Source organism: Carcharhinus amblyrhynchos, chromosome 2 (genome assembly GCF_965287045.1).
Source record: "Carcharhinus amblyrhynchos chromosome 2, sCarAmb.v2.hapA, whole genome shotgun sequence".
Lineage (NCBI taxonomy): Eukaryota > Metazoa > Chordata > Chondrichthyes > Carcharhiniformes > Carcharhinidae > Carcharhinus > Carcharhinus amblyrhynchos.
This window is the reverse complement of record NC_137325.1, coordinates 20,290,246-20,308,147: the sequence shown is the minus strand read 5'-3', so window position 1 is coordinate 20,308,147 and position 17,902 is coordinate 20,290,246. Positions and strand designations below refer to the sequence as shown.

At 44.4% G+C, this 17,902-nt stretch overlaps 1 protein-coding gene across 3 annotated transcripts in view; it reads right to left on the bottom strand.

Annotated features, from left to right (window-relative positions):
- The window catches only part of LOC145352969 (nucleotide-binding oligomerization domain-containing protein 1-like), a 72,378-nt gene that overhangs the window by 29,369 nt on the left and 25,107 nt on the right, over window positions 1-17,902 (bottom strand). For all 3 annotated transcript variants that reach the window (XM_080203285.1, XM_080203280.1, XM_080203292.1), the window contains exons 2-4: window positions 10,063-10,376; window positions 5,081-5,255; window positions 2,188-3,988 (exon numbers count right to left, since the gene is read on the bottom strand). In XM_080203285.1, coding sequence (XP_080059411.1) covers window positions 2,188-3,988; window positions 5,081-5,255; window positions 10,063-10,269 — 2,183 coding nt within the window. In that variant the 5' untranslated portion in view covers window positions 10,270-10,376. The remainder of the gene's footprint in view (window positions 1-2,187; window positions 3,989-5,080; window positions 5,256-10,062; window positions 10,377-17,902) is intronic.

Below are 17,902 nucleotides of genomic sequence, written 5' to 3'. Positions count from 1 at the left end.
GAGATCTCGGAGGGTTGGAACTAAGAACAAAGATCAAAGAGAGGTACAGGCCTTTCAGCCCTCCAAGCCTGTGTCGATCACAGGGGGGCTGAAGAATGTCACAGTGATAGGGAGGAGAATGGAGATATTTGGACATCAGGATGAAAATATTTTAAATCATGGTGTTGAACTATGAACATATGTAGATCAGTGAAAACAGGACTGATGGGTGAACCACAGAATCCATAGAATCCCTGCAGTGCATTTGACCCATCCAGTCTGCACCGACTCTCTGAAAGAGCATCTTATCCAGGCCCAACCCCCCGTCTTGCTGAGAATGGGCAACTTTTGTTCACTTGCGGCATTATTGTCAAGTCAAAGGTTGTGTTGCATTTCAAATTTAGTGCCTTCTGCTTTACAATGGAACAGCTCAAATATGTTCTAATTCTTGGTTTCCTCTGGAAAAGTTAGACTGTGGAATTGCACCAGAAAAGGACAAAGAGTGATTTTTGTAGCGGTTTTCAAAATTATGTGGGATTTTGGTCGAGGGAGAAATAGTTTCCATTGGCAAGAGGACTGAAAACCAAAAGATATAGTTGAAAGATAGCTGGCAACAGTGCCCAGAAAGGAAGGGAACATTTTTTTTTTAGTTGCTTTCTTGTGTAATGTGCTGTTCAAGAAGTTGCTGGAAATAGATTGAATAATAACTTTCACAAGGGATTTGATTGGAAAAGGACACATTAGCAGGATTATGGGGAAGGATTAGGGGAAGGTTCTAAATGGATAGCTCTCTCAAAGAGCTAGCACAGGCACAATGGGCTGAATGGCCTCCTTCTGCCATGCATGACTCTGTGCTATGACTCATTTTGTTGAAAGATTATATTTCAGTCCTTGAAGCATGCACCTTTAAGACGCGAGATGGATAGAACCTTTGTCTGGTTCACAGTTGGTAATCTCTCCTCTGAGTCAGAGGTTGTGTATTCACGTCATGGGATGGGAGAAGGAGGAGAGGGAAGAGGCGGGATGGGAGGGAGAGGCAGGCGTGGGGTCCCTGGCCTTTCCTACTGGCATGATCTTCCGGTCTCTCTGTGGTGGGGTCCCCAGCAGCGGGACAGGCAATCCATGCAAAATACCGTAGGCGTTGGCAGGACCGGAAGATCCCATCAGCGGCCAATGGCAAGCCACCTCTACAATGGATGGGGGGGGGGGTGCCGTGGGGATGCTGCCCTTAGTTAGGAGATTTGAATGCATGCTCCAGTCTGCCGTTTTACCACTGTATTGGGGGGGCAGGGGGGTATGGTTGCTGGGGTGGCATATCACCACCTCTGGGATGACCTGTAAACTGAGGCCCCATTTGGTTACTGATGTGGTCCCCTCTCTACCAAAACTGATTAGCTTGACATTGATTCCATTGCTGTTTGTAGGGTCTCACTTATGTGAAATCAAGTGCCACATTTACCCACAGGACAACTGCGACTACAGTTCAAAAGTAATGAATTAATGTACTCTGCAGATTTGTGGAGGACGCACAAAAGACGTTATATAAATGCAAGCTCTTTCAGGAAATTCTGCGCAGTGCTTTGAGATGATAAAATGAGACCTCCCCCTCTCCCCCCACTCACGCCAGCTGTCCTCTCAGGTGGACACAGAAAGTACCAGGTACCAGTTCAGAAAAGATCAGGGGGGTTTTCGACAGCATCCTGCCAATTTCTATCCCTTAACCAGCAATATTTTTAAAGCACAGATATCCGGTCATTTATCACAAAGTTGTTTGTGGGAGCTGATTCTGGCCATTTGGCCCATCAAGTCTGCTCTGCCATTCGATCATGGCTGTTACGTTTCTCAGCTCCATTTTCCCACCTATTCCCTGTAACTTTTGGTCCCCTTACCCATTAAGAACCTATCTGTCTCTGTCTTAAGTGAACTGCCCTCCTCAGCCCTCTGTGGCAATGAATTCTACAGATTGACCACCCCCTGGCTGGGGGAATACCTCCTCATCTCGGTTCTAAAGGATTGACCCTTCATTCTTGGGCTGTGCCCTCCTACATTGTAACAATGGCTACACTTCAGAGGTACTTCATCGACTGGGAAGCACTTTGAGACGTTCTGACATCCTGAAACGTGCAAGTTCTTTCTTCCTTTCCCTTCGAATGGAACGACTCAACAAATGCTTTGACGAGAAATGGAAAAGAATATCTGAAAACATACCTAACCACCGTGAGTTTATCAAAACAAGGAATGAGTTCTTTTACTCCATAGTCATTGATATTATTGTTGTCCAGTTCAAGGGCAATTGATTTTTTACGATGGCGCAAAATATTGGCAATTGCACTGCAGTCGGCAGAGAAGGCATTGCAGAAGGTGAGCTTGATATAATCAGCGCAAATCCCTTTCGCTGCGAGATTGGCTACTGCTTCACTCTGAGTTTCAAAAATGTAGCGCAGCAACCAGACAAAACGGGGCAAGGCTTGCACTCTCAAAAATTCTTCAAAAGGCGCTTGAGGCAGATGCTTTAAGTGTGACTTCACACAGTCAGCAAGGTAGGCCTTAAGTGCTGAGTGCTTTTTTTGGACGCTTCCTGTGGAAGCCAAATGTTTAAACAGGTCCCTATTCACTTTAGACAATAGGCCGCAGAGGAAGAGTGTAGTGAACTGCAAATGTTCGTTTGTTTCAAATGGGTCCTTTCTATGATGTTTGTTATGGCCCAAGCACTTTAACAAAAGAACATTAGATTGGGCCCCAGTCAAGTTGCTGTCACATTTGGAAAAAAATTTAATGAGTTCCTTCGCGCTGATTTTCTCATCTACAACCAAGGAAAATGCAGCAAAAAATGACTGCAGGGTCAAATGAAGGAACTCATAAGTTGATTGATTCCCACATCCATCGTAATGACCCGTATTTTTGACAAAGCCCAACTGTAAATCCTCCTCTGAGATGTCAGCCGCTGTGATTTGTTCCTGACTGAAGATGAAGTTGCCATTCTCAATCCCCTCTTTTGCCAATCTGCTGAATCGCATTAGTGTGTCTCTCTTGGTTCTGAATGTCTCATTCTGACTTTTGTTTCTTTTGTTCAATGCTGCTTTGGAAGAACGGTTTAGGAAAACCTCTAACATCAACAGGTAGACGTCAGTTAGTGTAACATAGTCCAACAACTGCTGGGAGCTACACGTGGACTGAAAGTGCTCGTAACATTTGAATATAATCCAACAAAACAATGGCACAGAGCACAAACTGCACAGGTGGGGGTTCGCCTCCAGCTGGGTCAAAACTGAGGTTTGATGGGGTTTGTTTTTGAAGAACTTCTTTGAATACTGCAGTAAATGGTCCTTTGAAAAGCCCTTTAGTGTCACTTTCTTTCTAACCATTCTCAATGGCAGATTTGTTCCAGTTCTTGCTGTCAGTATTTTTTTGGAAGCTTTTAGTAACTTTCCTCGGAGAAGATTCATCAACAAGGCCACAGGATGCGTGGGTTCAAAGGGCGAAGAGATATCGGGGATGTCATTGAGGTCACAGTCAACGTTGATTTCATCAAACCCATCCAGGGTGAAGATAACAGAAGCTGGGTGTTGTCGGATGTAGCTGAATATCTCATCAGCATCTTTGTCAGGGTAACAGTTGTATTTGAACAGCAGATCTCTGAGGGAGATCTTATCTTCCTCCTTAAAGCTATTGAATATTCGGCATCTGAATTTGAAGAAGAATTTAGCATCAGCACAGAGCTCCCCTTTGGACCACAGGTTCTGAAGTCTCTGGAGCAGTATGGTCTTACCAACTCCAGCATCACCAGTTATAAAGACTGTTTCTGCATCTTCGTTGATGACTCCAGTATCGCTGAACAAATCCTCCAAGTGGGAAATGTTCCCTTTAGTTTCATTGACTGCGTTGATTAATTCCATAAGAGACTCGGTGTAAGTATCATCCAGCAAGATGTCTTCTTTTTGGACATATGAAGAGACGAACTTTGTGTCCTGCCGTAGGTCATGTTTAATCTTTTGAATGTACTGACAGACTAGGAAAGAGAAAGTAAAGTTATCACTGCAATTGTAATCATCCGAATAGGCCTATTTACTACCGACAACGATGAGATCAAGAGATTAAAATGTATCAGAAAAGCTGAATAGACTGGGACTCTTTGTTTTAGGAAATAGAACTCTAAAGGATGGAATGAAAGCAAAATTTAAAAAATATATTCCTACCTCTAGACAGGCCAAAACTAGGGCTCATAATTGTAAAATAGTTGTGAATAAATCTTGACCCAAAGAGCAGTAAGAATGTGAAATTGGCTACAGCAGGAAGTTGAGGTAAATAGCATACATGTATTGTATGAAATCATGGGCATGGGTAAGATACTCTGTCAGAGAGTTGGTGCGGACTCAATGGGCCAAGTGGTTTCTTTCCACAGTGTAGGGACTCTATGATCCTTCTTCAAGTATGGCACCCAGAAGGTGAGGGCACTGATATTTCAAAATGCTCTATAATTAATAATAACCTAGTCAATCTCCCATTGCATTGCAGAGAAAAGTCAAGTCATGTATCGTCCTCAGCTGAGATGAGAGGAGGGGAATTAGAGGGCAAGGCATAGTTAGACCAGAAATAATTAAGTTTCCATTTGAAAATTGCACAGTGGGTCCTCATTTTTGTGCTTGTAACCTGTATCCCAGAAGCTCACGCAAACTTGTCAGGCTGCTAGTAGTGCCCTATCACTTAACTACCAGGTGGCGGCACCATGGCACAGTGGTTAGCACTGCTGCTTCACAGTGCCAGGGTTCAATTCGGGTCACTGTCTGTGTGGAGTTTACACATTCTCTTCGAGTCTGCGTGAGTTTCCTCCGGGTGCTCCGGTTTCCTCCTACAGTCTAAAGGTGTGCTGTGCTAAATTGCCCCTTAGTGTCATGAGGACTAGTAGGCTACTTGGGATTATAGGAATAGGTCATGGGTAGGATTGTTGTCGGTGCAGACCGAATGTTCTCCTTCTGCACCGTGGGAATTCTATGGCAGATATAATTCCAGTGTGACAGATTTACCTCAGGATTTATAATGGAAAAAAACTGAATGGAAGAGCGATTTATTAATTGATTGGACGTGTGAAAGAAATACTTACCAGCATCTGTGATAATTACTGATTTGGTCAGTATGTAATCTGATGGCCGATACTGTATTTCTTCCAGCCATGGACTAAGGTCAGTGTAAACCTCACTGGCCTGGTACAGGATGTTTAGGAAATACTCGGCTGTCTCTTCTCCTTTGCTCTCGATCAGGTCCAATATTTTTCGAACCTAAAAGAAAGCACATTACAGTGTAATGTATGTCACAAACGTTCAACAGAATTCATAACTCAGTCTGAATGTCGGGCTGCAATGAATCTGGACAGCCTCAACCCAGTTCCTGGTGGACTGCAGAGGAAAGCAGTCACTAACTTGCTGCAACCTGGCAAATTGGAAAGGAAAATGTCATGCTAGAACAGGAGGGATCTGAGGCTGGGGCCGAAGTACATTGCTGGGAGTACAGCAGGTTGGGATCAGCTAAAGCAGGCAAGCCAGGAAACATTTGGGCTGAAAGGCTACAGAAATTCTACCAATATCTCTGAAGCATTTATGGGAGAGGCAACGAGAATGGGACAGATGTATGAGGACAGATTGACTCGTTTAGGATTGTTTTCGCTGGGGTTCAGACGAATGAGGGGGATCTCAGAGACTTATAGGATTCTAACAGGACAAGACAGGGTAGATGCAGGGAGGATGTTTCCAATGATGGGGGAGTCCAGAACCAGGGGTCACAGTCTGAGGATTTGAGGTAGGCCATTTAGGATGGAAACAGAGACATTTCTTCACCCAAAGCGTGGTGAGCCTGTGGAATTCATTACGACAGGAAGTAGCTGATGCTAAAACATTGAATGTATTCAAGACGCAGCTGGATACAGCACTTGGGGTGATCAAAGGTTGTGGGGAAAAATAGGATTAAGCTATTGAGTTGATCGATCTGCTTGATCATGGTAGATGGCGGAGCAGTCTTGAAGGGTCAACTGGCTTCCTCCTGCTCCTATCTTCTATATTTCTATAGCAGGTTTGTCACTGGACTATCAATCCAAAGACCCAGGGTAATGCTCTGGGAACATGGGTTTGAATCCCACTATGGCAGATGTTGAAATTTGAATCCAATAAAAATTTAGTATTAAAAAAAATTTACAACAATTGAATATTGACCATATTTTAATTTGTTGTAAAAACCCTGGTCCACTAATGTCCTTTAGGAAAGGAAATCTGCCATCCTTACCCATTCTGGCCTACATGTGACTCCAGACCCACAGCAATGTAGTTGACTCCTAACTCTGAACAGACCACTCAGTTCAGGGGCAGTTGGGGGTGGGGTAAAAAGTGCTGTTCAAGACAGCAGTGTCCGCGTTGAATCAATTTTAAAAAGCCTTATTTTAAAAGAAAGGATATACGAGTCATCCCCATTATGGTTAGGAGTAAGATGGTCTTATTTTTCTTCCTATGTTGCCAAGATTGGAGACCGAGGAATACCTAAGCACAGTGTTTCTTTGTATCAGTCAAAAACATTATTCCTTGTAGCATTTCTTGAGTTGAACATTGATAATGGAAAAATCTCACCAAGTATGCAATGGATTAAAAAAAAACCCCTCAGGGATGAGGGAAAAATTTTACCCTAAACAAATCACTGAGGCATCTTTTCCAAAAAAAAGGTTTGTACTTTTCCTCCCCTCCCCCAACAGTTTAAATTTCAAAATGTCAAACAAAGCTTTAAATATTTCATTCAAAAAATGAAGAACTAACATATTTCACAATAGATAAAATGTATTGCCTTTTCCGGATTTGATTTCATCATCAAGCCTCTTTCTTCAAGATCTCTGACTATTTCAAAAGACTTGGATCGTAAATGGATGTTTATCCTTCGAAACAGATGGCCAGAGCAGCCAACTGCATGTGTGTATCCCAAGCAGTATGTTTTGCATCGATGCAGTGAAAGATACCCCGTGGTATGTCTCCTCATTGTGAGGATCTGAGAGATCCTTCAGTTTTAAGGAAACTGAATATTGATTTTGTAAAGCTTTATTTCTTATATCTTGTATTAATGAGATAATTTAGCCCAATTCACCACCAGGAATGGGGAGGGCTTCAGTAAGAGCTCGTTTTACAACCAGTCCAAATTTTGTAGAATCATAGAATCCCTACAGTGCAGAAAGAGGCCATTCAGCTCATCGAGTCTGCAAGACCACAATCCCACCCAGGCCTTATCTCTATAAGGGGCAGCACGGTAGCACAGTGGTTAGCACTGCTGCTTCACGGCTCCAGGGACCTGGGTTCGATTCCCAGCTTGGGTCACTGTCTGTGTTGAGTTTGCACATTCTCCTCGCGTCTGCGTGGGTTTCCTCCAGGTGCTCCGGTTTCCTCCCATAGTCCAAAGATGTGCGGGTTAGGTTGATTGGCCATGCTAAAATTGCTCCTTAGTGTCTCGAGATGCGTAGGTTAGAGGGATTAGTGGGTAAAATATGTGGGAATATGGGGGTAGAGCCTGGGTGGAATTGTGGTCAGTGCAGACTTGATGGGCCAAGTGGTCTCTTTCTGTACTGTAGGGTTTCTATGATTTCTATAACCCCACATATTTAACCTGCTAATTGCCCTGACACCAAGGGTCAATTTATCATGGACAATCAACCTAACCTATACATCCTTGGACTGTGGGAAGAATCTGGAGCATTGGAGGAAACTCACACAGACACGGGGAGAATGTGTGAACTCCACACAGGCAGCCACCCGAGGCCAGAATTGAACCTGGGTCCCTGGTGCTGTGAGGCAGCAGTGCTAACCACTGTGCCACTGTGCCGCTCACTTTGTGCTCCAACTGAATCAACTGCAAGACTTCCCACTCCCTTTTGGGTTCACAAATCCCCAACACATGCTCTCTGATTTGAGAACCTTGTCAAAGCATCCACACTCCTCCTTCTCAGTGTTCACAGAGTCCTGTCCCCTATAATCCTGTACTCCGGAATTACCCTCACACAGTAGCCAGACCCATCTCCTAAACTCCAAGTTTCTGGGTCATAGAGGTTTATAGAAGGGAAGCAGGCCCTTCAGCCCAACTTGTTCATGCTGGTCTCTTTTTTAACCCCTAAGTTCGTCCCAATTGCCCACGTTTGACCATATCCCTCTATATCCATTTTACCCATGTAACAATCTAAATGCTTTTTAAAAAGGACAAAATTGTACCTGCCTCTAATAATATACCTGGCAGTTTGTTCCAGGCACTCACCACCCTCTGTGTGAAATAATTGCCCCTCTGGATCCTTTTGTATCTCTCCCCTCTCATCTTAAACCTACGCTCTCTAGTTTTAGACTCCCCTGCCTTTCAAATTATGCTAGACCTTGACGCTATCCATGACAGACTTAGACCCCCTGCTTGTTGCAGCCAAATCTCAACAGAAACATATAATGCTGCCTAGTTCATGACAAAACACACGTAAAGGCAGGCAACTAAACCAATTTCCTGTAAACAATCCTCTTCTTATCAGGAGAATGCCACAGGATATCAGCAAATTCAAACATTGAGGCAGAAGCAGAATGCAGTGTATGGCACAACTCTGAAATAAAATCAGAAAATGCTGGAAGTACTGAGCAGTTCCGGCAGTATCTGTGGCGAGAAAAGCAAAAGTCTGTTATCAGACCCAGTTTGGATGGATTGATCTGAGATGTTCGCCCTGTTTCTCTCTCTCTACAGGTGCTGTCTATGGTTGTTAACCTTGACAAATGAAAGGGTTCTTACCCTTACATTCTTACCCTTGAAAGGCTGAGGGACTTGAGGTTGTTTTCGTTAGAGAGAAGAAGGTGACCTAATTGAGACATACAAGATGATCAGGGGATTAGATAGGGTGGACAGTGAGAGCCTTTTTCCTCAGATGGTGATGGCTAACATGAGGGGACATAGCTTTAAATTGAGGGGTGATAATTACAGGACAGATATCAGAGGTAGGTTCTTTACTCAGAGGGTAGTAAGGGTGTGGAATGCCCTGCCTACAGCAGTTGTGGACTCGCCAACTTTAAGGGTATTCAAATGGTCAGTGGAGAGGCATATGGATAACATTGGAATAGTTTAGGTTAGAGGGTCATTAGATTGGTCCCACTGGTCAGCGCAACATCGGGGGCCGGAGGGCCTGTACTGCGCTGTAATGTTCTACGTTCTATGTTCTAGAATGGCTGGGAGAATGACTGGATTCGCCCTCAATCTCCCGGCACTGATTGAAAACAGTTTGGGAGATTTTAAAATGATAGGATACCGACTTCCGGCAGCAAGGGAGTCCATTTAATTACACAATGATGGGTTCACAGGCAGCATTCCAGTGCAGGCGCAATGTGATGGCATAGAACCCTTACATTACGGCTGCGTTACACGTACTGCGCTTGCTCACAATGTTGCTGCTTGTTGCTTCCCTGTCAGTGTCCGGCATTGAGCCAGAGAGTGAGTCAATCCAACCTGAGATAGAGGAAAAAGCAGCCAGCCCAGCGTGGAGCTAAAGCAGCGAGCGATTTAAAGTCCACTGTCTGAAGGTTCAATTGCCTGAGGACTTCAGACCCACCAGTCCAGCCCAGCCCGGAAAGCTATAAGAAAGTCCCAAGAATGCGAGAGAAAAGATGGAGTGCTGCTTCCAGATTCCTGCTTTGCTGCTGGGCTAGAAAAATTGCATTGATTACAAAGGCCTAAAAGCCTAAATTGAGAAAGCTTTCCGCTTGGGGCCTGGACTCAGGGCCTCACACTGAAATAAATAAAAATGGCTTTATTGTGAGCTTTGACAAAGGGTCATCTGGACTCAAAATGCCAGCTCTTTTCTCTCCTTACGGTTGCTGCCAGACCTGCTGAGATTTTCCAGCATTTTCTCTCTTATGGCTTTATTGTGGTTTGGAACTGACAGGTCAAAGGTCAATTGATGACATCATCATGGTTGGAAAAAGCCTCTCCAGGAATAGATTTACTCTGAGTTGGCAACCACAGCTGCTTGACCTGCTGAGTATTTCCAGCACTTTCTGCTTTTCATTTCAAACATGAAGGTGAAGTGCATTGAGTCATTACCTTAGCCGCTTGCGTAGGATGCTGCTGTGACAAATCAGCCTCTTCACTGGAGATATATTCGTGTTTTATCAGGTTGTTCAGCACACACTCTGTGTTCTTGATGCAACCAACCAAGACCTCTCGGTGTACCTTCAGCAACTTACTAAAGGAGTGCGTCGAGATGAGTGACACTTGCTGCTGTGATCCAAGCTGGGACACTCTATCCATTCTGGCACCAGCATCTTCTGCGTTGGAGTCAAGGACTTCTAATATTTTCCCTTGCCAGGCTGGTCACTGAGACGCAGAGGATCATTTTTGGATTCCACACCATGCATCTACATGAATCAGAATAAGTCAAAAACATAAGATTCCAACTACGGGTACCAACTGAAACATGCTAATGCTTAAAAGGGATAGCAAAGCAAAACAGTTAAATCGCAGAACCACCAACAGTTACAGAAGGCGGTCATTCTGCCCATTCTGTGCTTGTTCATTATCAGAACAATCCAACATTAATCCCACTACCCCACTATACCTTGCTTCTTTCTCCATGTTAAATGTTTACGCACTTAACATCGTCACTATCCATTTTCACTTGACCCCCAATAATGCTTGGTATTTCTTGGAATCCCACGCATTAGCACTCAGATTTGCAGGAAATTAGCTAAATGGCCCTAGATCTCTTTTTTCATCCATAACCTCAGTGTATTTCTCTTAGATTTTTATTCCCAATCCTTGTCCATTCTTCCAAAATATCTTACCTCCCTCTTGACTATAGAATAATTGTGTTTCATGGGCTGATTCTTTAGTAAAAAGCTTTAGCAGGATTAGTTTTCAAAGATATAAACAGTTTTCTAGCTCTTTCCTATCAATAAAGATCAACTCAACTTGTGCCATTGCAGGGGGGCAAAAGACTGTGGGCGGGATTTTAAGGCCTTACTCATCCTAAAACTGTAGAATTCCACTCGAGGTCAACGGACCTTTCATAGTCCGTCCCACGCCTGCTCTGATTCCCGTGGCTGGTGGGACAGAAAAATTCCAGCCCATAACCCAGATTTTTGTCACGGCAGAGAGGCTTTCCACTGTGGTGAAAATAGCAGAAGTGGTCAAAAATCCTAAGTGCCATTTTCAAACACAGTATTTAAAGTTAAAGTTTATTTATCAGTGTCAGAAGTAGGCTTACATTAATACTGCAGTGAAGTTACTGTGAATATTTCCTAGTTGCCACACTCTGGCACCTGTTCGGGTACACTGAGGGAGAATTTAGCATGGCCAATGCACCCAACCAGCACGTCTTTTGGACTGTGGGAGGAAACCCACGCAGACACAGGGAGAACATGCAGACTCCACACAGACAGTGACCCAAGCTGGGAATTGAACCCGGGTCCCTGGCACTGTGAGGCAGCAGCGCTAACCACTGTGCTGCCATTTGCTACTTTGGCAGCTGCAGGCCTGGTGTCGGTCGGGCTGGGATTTGTGCGTACAGCTTTTATGGAAGCAGCTGGCTACTTAAACAATCCTCTGCCTCCACTGCAGTGGGATTTTAGTAAGCCAGGAATATGAAACTGGATGTGTGCAGATTAGACCACGAAAGAACTGGTCTGAACTTAAGAACATAAGAACATAAGAAACAGGTGCAGGAGTAGGCCATCTAGCCCTTCGAGCCTGCCCCGCCATTCAATAAGATCATGGCTGATCTGTCGTGGCTCAGTTCCACTTTCCCGCCCTCTCCCCATAACCCTTAATCCCCTCGCTTATCAAAAACCCATCAATCCGCATCTTAAAAATATTAAGCGAGGTAGCGTCCACCACCTCAACAGGCATAGAATTCCAGAGATTCACCACCCTTTGAGTGAAGAAGTTCCTCCTCATAGAATTCCAATAAATTCGTCAGACACGACTTCCCCTTAATAAAACCGCACTGCGTCTGCTCTATCAAACAAACATGCCCTGCTGCAAATGTTGATTTCACAAGTTCACTATCTTTCTACATATACAGCCATTTAGTATCTGTTAGGTGCACTGTCACGCAGCATAGTAAAATAGGATATGTTTGGACAGTTGGGGTACCCCTTTGGAGAGGTAAGAACATAGAACATAGAAAAGTACAGCACAAACAGGCCCTTCGGCCCACAAGTTGCACTGATCATATCCCTATCTACTAGGCCTACCTATAACCCTCAATCCCTTGTACTCATCCAGAAGTCTCTTAAACGACCCCAACGAGTTCGCCTCCACCACCACTGAAGGCAGCCGATTCCACTCACCCATCACCCTCTGAGTGAAAAACTTACCCCTGACGTCTCCTCTGTACCTACTCCCCAGCACCTTAAATCTGTGTCCTCTCATAGCAACCATTTCAGCCATGGGAAATAGCCTCTGAGAATCCACCCGATCTATACCTCTCAGCATCTTGTAAACCTCTATCAGGTCACCTCCCATCCTTCGTCTCTCCAGGGAGAAAAGGCCGAGCTCCCTCAACCTATTCTCATAAGGTATGCCACCCAATCCGGGCAACACCCTTGTAAATCTCCTCTGCACCCTTTCAATATCTTCCACATCTTTCTTGTAATGAGGCGACCAGAACTGCGCACAGTACTCCAAGTGGGGTCTGAGTAGGGTCTTATAAAGATGCAGCATTATCTCCCGACTCCTAAACTCAATCCCTCGATTGATGAAGGCTAGTACACCGTACGCCTTCTTGACTGTAAGGTCTCTCTTTGGAGCCAAAGTTGAGTAAATATATCGAAATGAATTCAGTGAATACCGTAAAAGGTTTTGCAGAATAATTTAGCAGAATAAGAGGTGATCTCTTTGAAGTGTGCAAAATCCCTACAGGTTGGATGCAAGGAGAATGCTCCCCCTTGCAGGGAGGCCTAGAATCAGGGAACATGGTCTCAGAATAAATGGTAGGCAACTTGGGATAGAGGTGAGGAGGAAAACCCTTTACTCTCAGTAAGTCAAGTATAGAAAAAAAAATCAGTGCTTGATGTTTCATTTTGTCAGTTGACATACATTTGAATGTTATCATTAATTGTCGTTGGGGCGGCACAGTGGTTAGCACTGCTGCCTCACAGCTCGGGGGACCCTAGTTCAATTCCAGCCTTGGGTGACTGTGTGGAGTCTGCATGTTCTCCCCGAGTCTGCATGAGTTTCCTCTGGGTGCTCCAGTGTCCTCCCACAGTCCAAAGATGTGCGGGATAGGTTGATTGGCCATGATAAATTGACCTTAGTGAAAGGGGGATTAGCAGGGTAAGTATGTGGGGAAGAGGGCCTTGGTGGGATTGTGGTCAGTTCAGACTAGATGGGGCGAATGGCCTCCTTCTGTACTGTAGGGATTCTATGATTAATGAATCTTTGGAATTCTCTAGCCCAGAGGCTTGTGAAGTCACGCAATTGAGTTTATTCAAGACTGAGATTACAAGCTATTTAAGATATCAAGAGATTTGAGGATATTTCAGGAAAAGGGCACTATTGAAGAAATGATATCAATGATCTAGTTGAATGGTGGAACAGGCTCGAGGGGCTGAATGGCCTACTTCTGCTTCTATTTCCTAAATTCCTATTTTCACTGTTTTGAGGTGCAGCCACACAGTGAAAGGATCATTGTTCATCCTTTCAGCTCAAGTAAAACGGACAGAACATTATCATTTTCTGAAGCGAGTTCTCTGATGATTGATGAGACCTTTTTTGTTTCTGGAAGTGAGGATCCAGAGATTGACATTGCTTTCACAACACTTCAGTTTGGGAATTTTAGTTCTTCAGGGGAGATTTCCTCAACATCAAACAACGCGACATGCCTCAAAACATGAAATGTCTTTGTGGATGATTTCTTGACATACCTCCTTAGATTTAACATGTTATTAAAAATTTATATGCACCTTCTTGGTGTTGTTTCAGTGTCATTTTTAAGTGGCCTTATTAATCTCTTTTGTGGATTAAAACTTCATGCACTTCTTGGACTGTCAGATCCAAAACTATGACCGAAAGCACTCCCTGTCAATGTTACAGTGTGGGACATGCCTCCTGCACTTTTTCTTTTGTCTACTGCTGGATAATATGGTGAAAAAAGCCAGCACTGCAGCCAGTGTGCTATACACTGCTTTCCTCACTCAAGCCAGCAAAAGGAAAGGGAAATTTCTGCCTTATGTTGACCAGAATGAGATGTCCCTCTCCATGCCAGTATCTGTCCCATGATGTAGAGATGCAGGCATTGGACTGGGGTAAACACAGCAAGAAGTCTCACAACACCAGGTTTAAGTCCAACCAGTTTATTTGATAGTAATCCCACAAGCTTTCGGAAACGGTGTTCCTTTGTCAGGTGTGTGGAAGGTTCTGGTCAGAGAAGGGCATATAAAGACACGCGCAGTTTACAGAATACTGATTAGAATCAAGGCTTTACAGCTAACCTGCTATTCAAGTCTTAAAGATGCAGATAGTGTGAGTGGAGATAGGCTTGCCTGGTCTTGTAAAATCTCACTTACTGTCCTGTTTGGAGACAATACACATCTCTTTAACCTACGCTAATGCTATCTCCACTCACATTGTCTGCATCTTTAAGACTTGAATAGCAGGTTAGCTGCGAAGACTTGCATTCTAATCAGTATTCTGTAAACTGTGAGTGTCTTTATATGTCTTTCTCTGACCAGAACCTTCCCCACACCTAACGAAGGAACACCGTTTCCGAAAACTTGTGGGATTACTATCAAATAAACTGGTTGGACTTAAACCTGGTGTTGTGGGACTTCTTATAGTATCCGTCCCACACAGTATCAGTGAGGCTTAACTGCCCTTTAACCTCTCATGTTATTCAGACTTCAGCAGCAACACAAATGTGTTGGAGCTTAATCCATTGGCTGGATTTTATGGGGCACTGGGGTCCACTAGCTAAACGATTTGGGTGAAACTGGCCCACAATGCGAATGGCAATTTAATTTCTTTCAGGTAAGAATTCTGGGGGAGAGGGGTGCTGGGAGAGTCCCACTTTAGTGTGCTCCTGGCCATTTGGATTGATAGGCAGCTCTGGTCTCCCAGCAGCAGCACTACCAGTGGTCAATGTTGGGACTACAAGCGGTCGCCAATAATGAGGAGGCCGAACTGACAGGTAAGGCCCTGGGTGAGGGGGGTGGAGGTGGGTGAGGGGGGGGGGTGGTGGTGAAGAGTGGGGACAAGGAGTGTTAGTAGGGATGTGAGGGGTTGGTTCAAGAGCCCAGGGTGGGATGACTTTGGGGAGGTGGGTGCCTCCGATGGACCAAGGTGAGGCCCCTTCTCTTACGTTTGAGGTCGGGTATAAAGATTAATAAAAGACCACTAGGTCAATGGTAGTAAACTAACAGGAACAGTTCATTAACACATCTATTCTCTAGCACAGTCAGCACAAAACTGGCTAGGTATGTTCCAGCTAGGGTGGACCTGGAGTCCTGAGTCATCTAACCCAATCTTTTAAAGAGGCATGCCCCAACAACAACCCCACCCACCCCTTTCCTGCTGCTAATGTTGCTGAGCTTCGCAAGGGGCATGGGCCTCTGTGCCTGAGGCGAAATATTGACAAGAGCAGCATTAGGCTCTAAAGCCGACATTAATTTGCCACCTAAAAGCCTCAATAGTCCCCACTGCAGGCGGGTTACCTGACATCTGCACTGCACTCCACCCCCTCCCCCCACCTTAAAACGTCAGACCGATGGAGGCAGGAAAGCCAGCCCCTGCTCTTTATGTGCCCCATCCCCTTCTAATACAAATCTAATAGTCATGATGTGGACATGCCGGCGTTGGACTGGGGTAAACACAGTAAAAAGTCTGACAACACCAGGTTTCAGTCCAACCGATTTATTTGATAATAGACTCACAAGCTTTCGGGTTAGCCCCTTCGTCAGGTGAATGGAGAGTTCTGGCCTCAGACAGAGCATATAAAGCACAGACAGTGATTCTTTATATGCTCTGTCTGAGGCCAGAACTCTCCATTCACCTGATGAAGGGGCTAACCCGAAAGCTAGTGAATTTACTATCAAATAAATCGGTTGGACCGAAACCTGGTGTTGTCAAATCTAATAGTGGCAGAGCATCAATGCTGGGATCATATCATTCTGTTTCAAACAGTTCGACTGTAAGATACTGTTTCTAATCTTAAGTCTTTAGGGTAATAATCAGAGCTAAGAATCAACCAAGGTTTACTGCCTCTCTGATTGTTTTATCAATATAAAAAATATAACATGTTTTACAGCTAGGGATTAATGCAAATTGTGAGTCAGTAGCAGAAGACAAAACTCAGGATATTTGACTTCACGTGATTAAAAGGTTAATAATTTCGCTGATTGTTTTGTCTGTCAGTTTTATTTTTGTTCCGTCTCCTCAAATTTATTAAAATGGTTACTCTTAGAGTCACAGAAAATAGAATTCTGCTCTTCATGCCTGTTCGGCCATTCATAACAGCCATGGCTGATCACCAAATTCAATATCCTGATCCTGTCTTCTCCCAGGAAGTCGCCCTAGTCCCAGATGACCCATAGGCTGCCCTCTCCTGTAGGGAGAGGGTTGACTGGTGGCGATTTAATACACCTCAGGCGAGTGGCAAGGTTGAGGAGGTGGGACCTTCATGAATAACCTCAGCTGGTGTGGGAATTGAACCCACACATCCCTCTGCATCACTAACCAGCTGTCCAGCCAACTGAGCTAGGACACTGGGATGTATTTATATCAAACTTGCTGGTGGCAAAGCAGGCTTTGCATACTTTCCCCATGGTTAGCAATAACATCTGCTGTTTCAAATAGCATCATCACAGACTCTCATAGCCTTACAACTGCCTTACCCTTAACTGTCTAGACAGGCCATTGAATAGGAATGGGATCAAACTCCACAGCATTACTTAACCATATTTTTCAGCTCCTTTACCAAGTAATTATCCCAGGGTTCTAATAAATACTTTGTTTTCCTTTAATCTGGTATTTTTATTTCGTATCTCAAAGTCCAAAATCCTTGAACGCCACGACGCATAGCTGTGCTGTCAGAACTTCAGCGATTCCACAATTAAAGTGCTCGTTGACACAGAGACTGTTCTCACAGATCAACTTTATAATAAGGGTTTTGATCGAGGCAACAAGGAGAAACTGTCTGCACAGACAGCAAGGTCAGTAACCAGAGGACACATATTTCAGATAACTGGCAACAGGGCCAGAGGCGAGATGAGTAGGTGTTCTGTTTATGATCTGCTATGCACGGTATGAGAAGGCAGTGGAAGCAGAGTCAATAAAAGAGAATCGAATAAACATTTGAAAAGGAAAACTTGACCAGCTGACGTGAAAGAGTAGAGAATTGGGACTAATTGGATGGCACATTCAAAGAGCCAGTACAGTACTGATGGACTGAATGGCCTGCACCTATGCCATATGATTCTACAATGTCATTTACCATGGGGAGCTCACCGTCACACTTAGGTAAGTTCACACAGCTGTCTGTCTAGGCACAATCTCTTCTCTTTCTTCTCAGTGGGGGGATTCTTTCACTTCACCTCAACTAGGGTGTACAGTGGTTAGCACTGCCACGCCACAGCAGCAGGGACAAGGGTTCAATTTCTGGCTTGGATCAGTCTGTGTGTGGAGTCTGCATGTTCTCCCTGTACCTGCATGGGTTTGCTCCCACAGTCTGAAAGACGTGCTGGTTAGGTCCACTGGCCATGCTAAATTCTCCCTCAGTGTAGCCAAACAGGCACCAGAATGTGGGGACTAGGGGATTTTCACAGTAACTTCATTGCAGTGTTAATGTAAGCCTACCTGCATCACTAATAAATAAAGTTAAACTTAAAAATGCGAATCAATGGAGTGTTTGAGTTTTTTTCCAAATTGCCAGGAAACATTAATAAAAAAT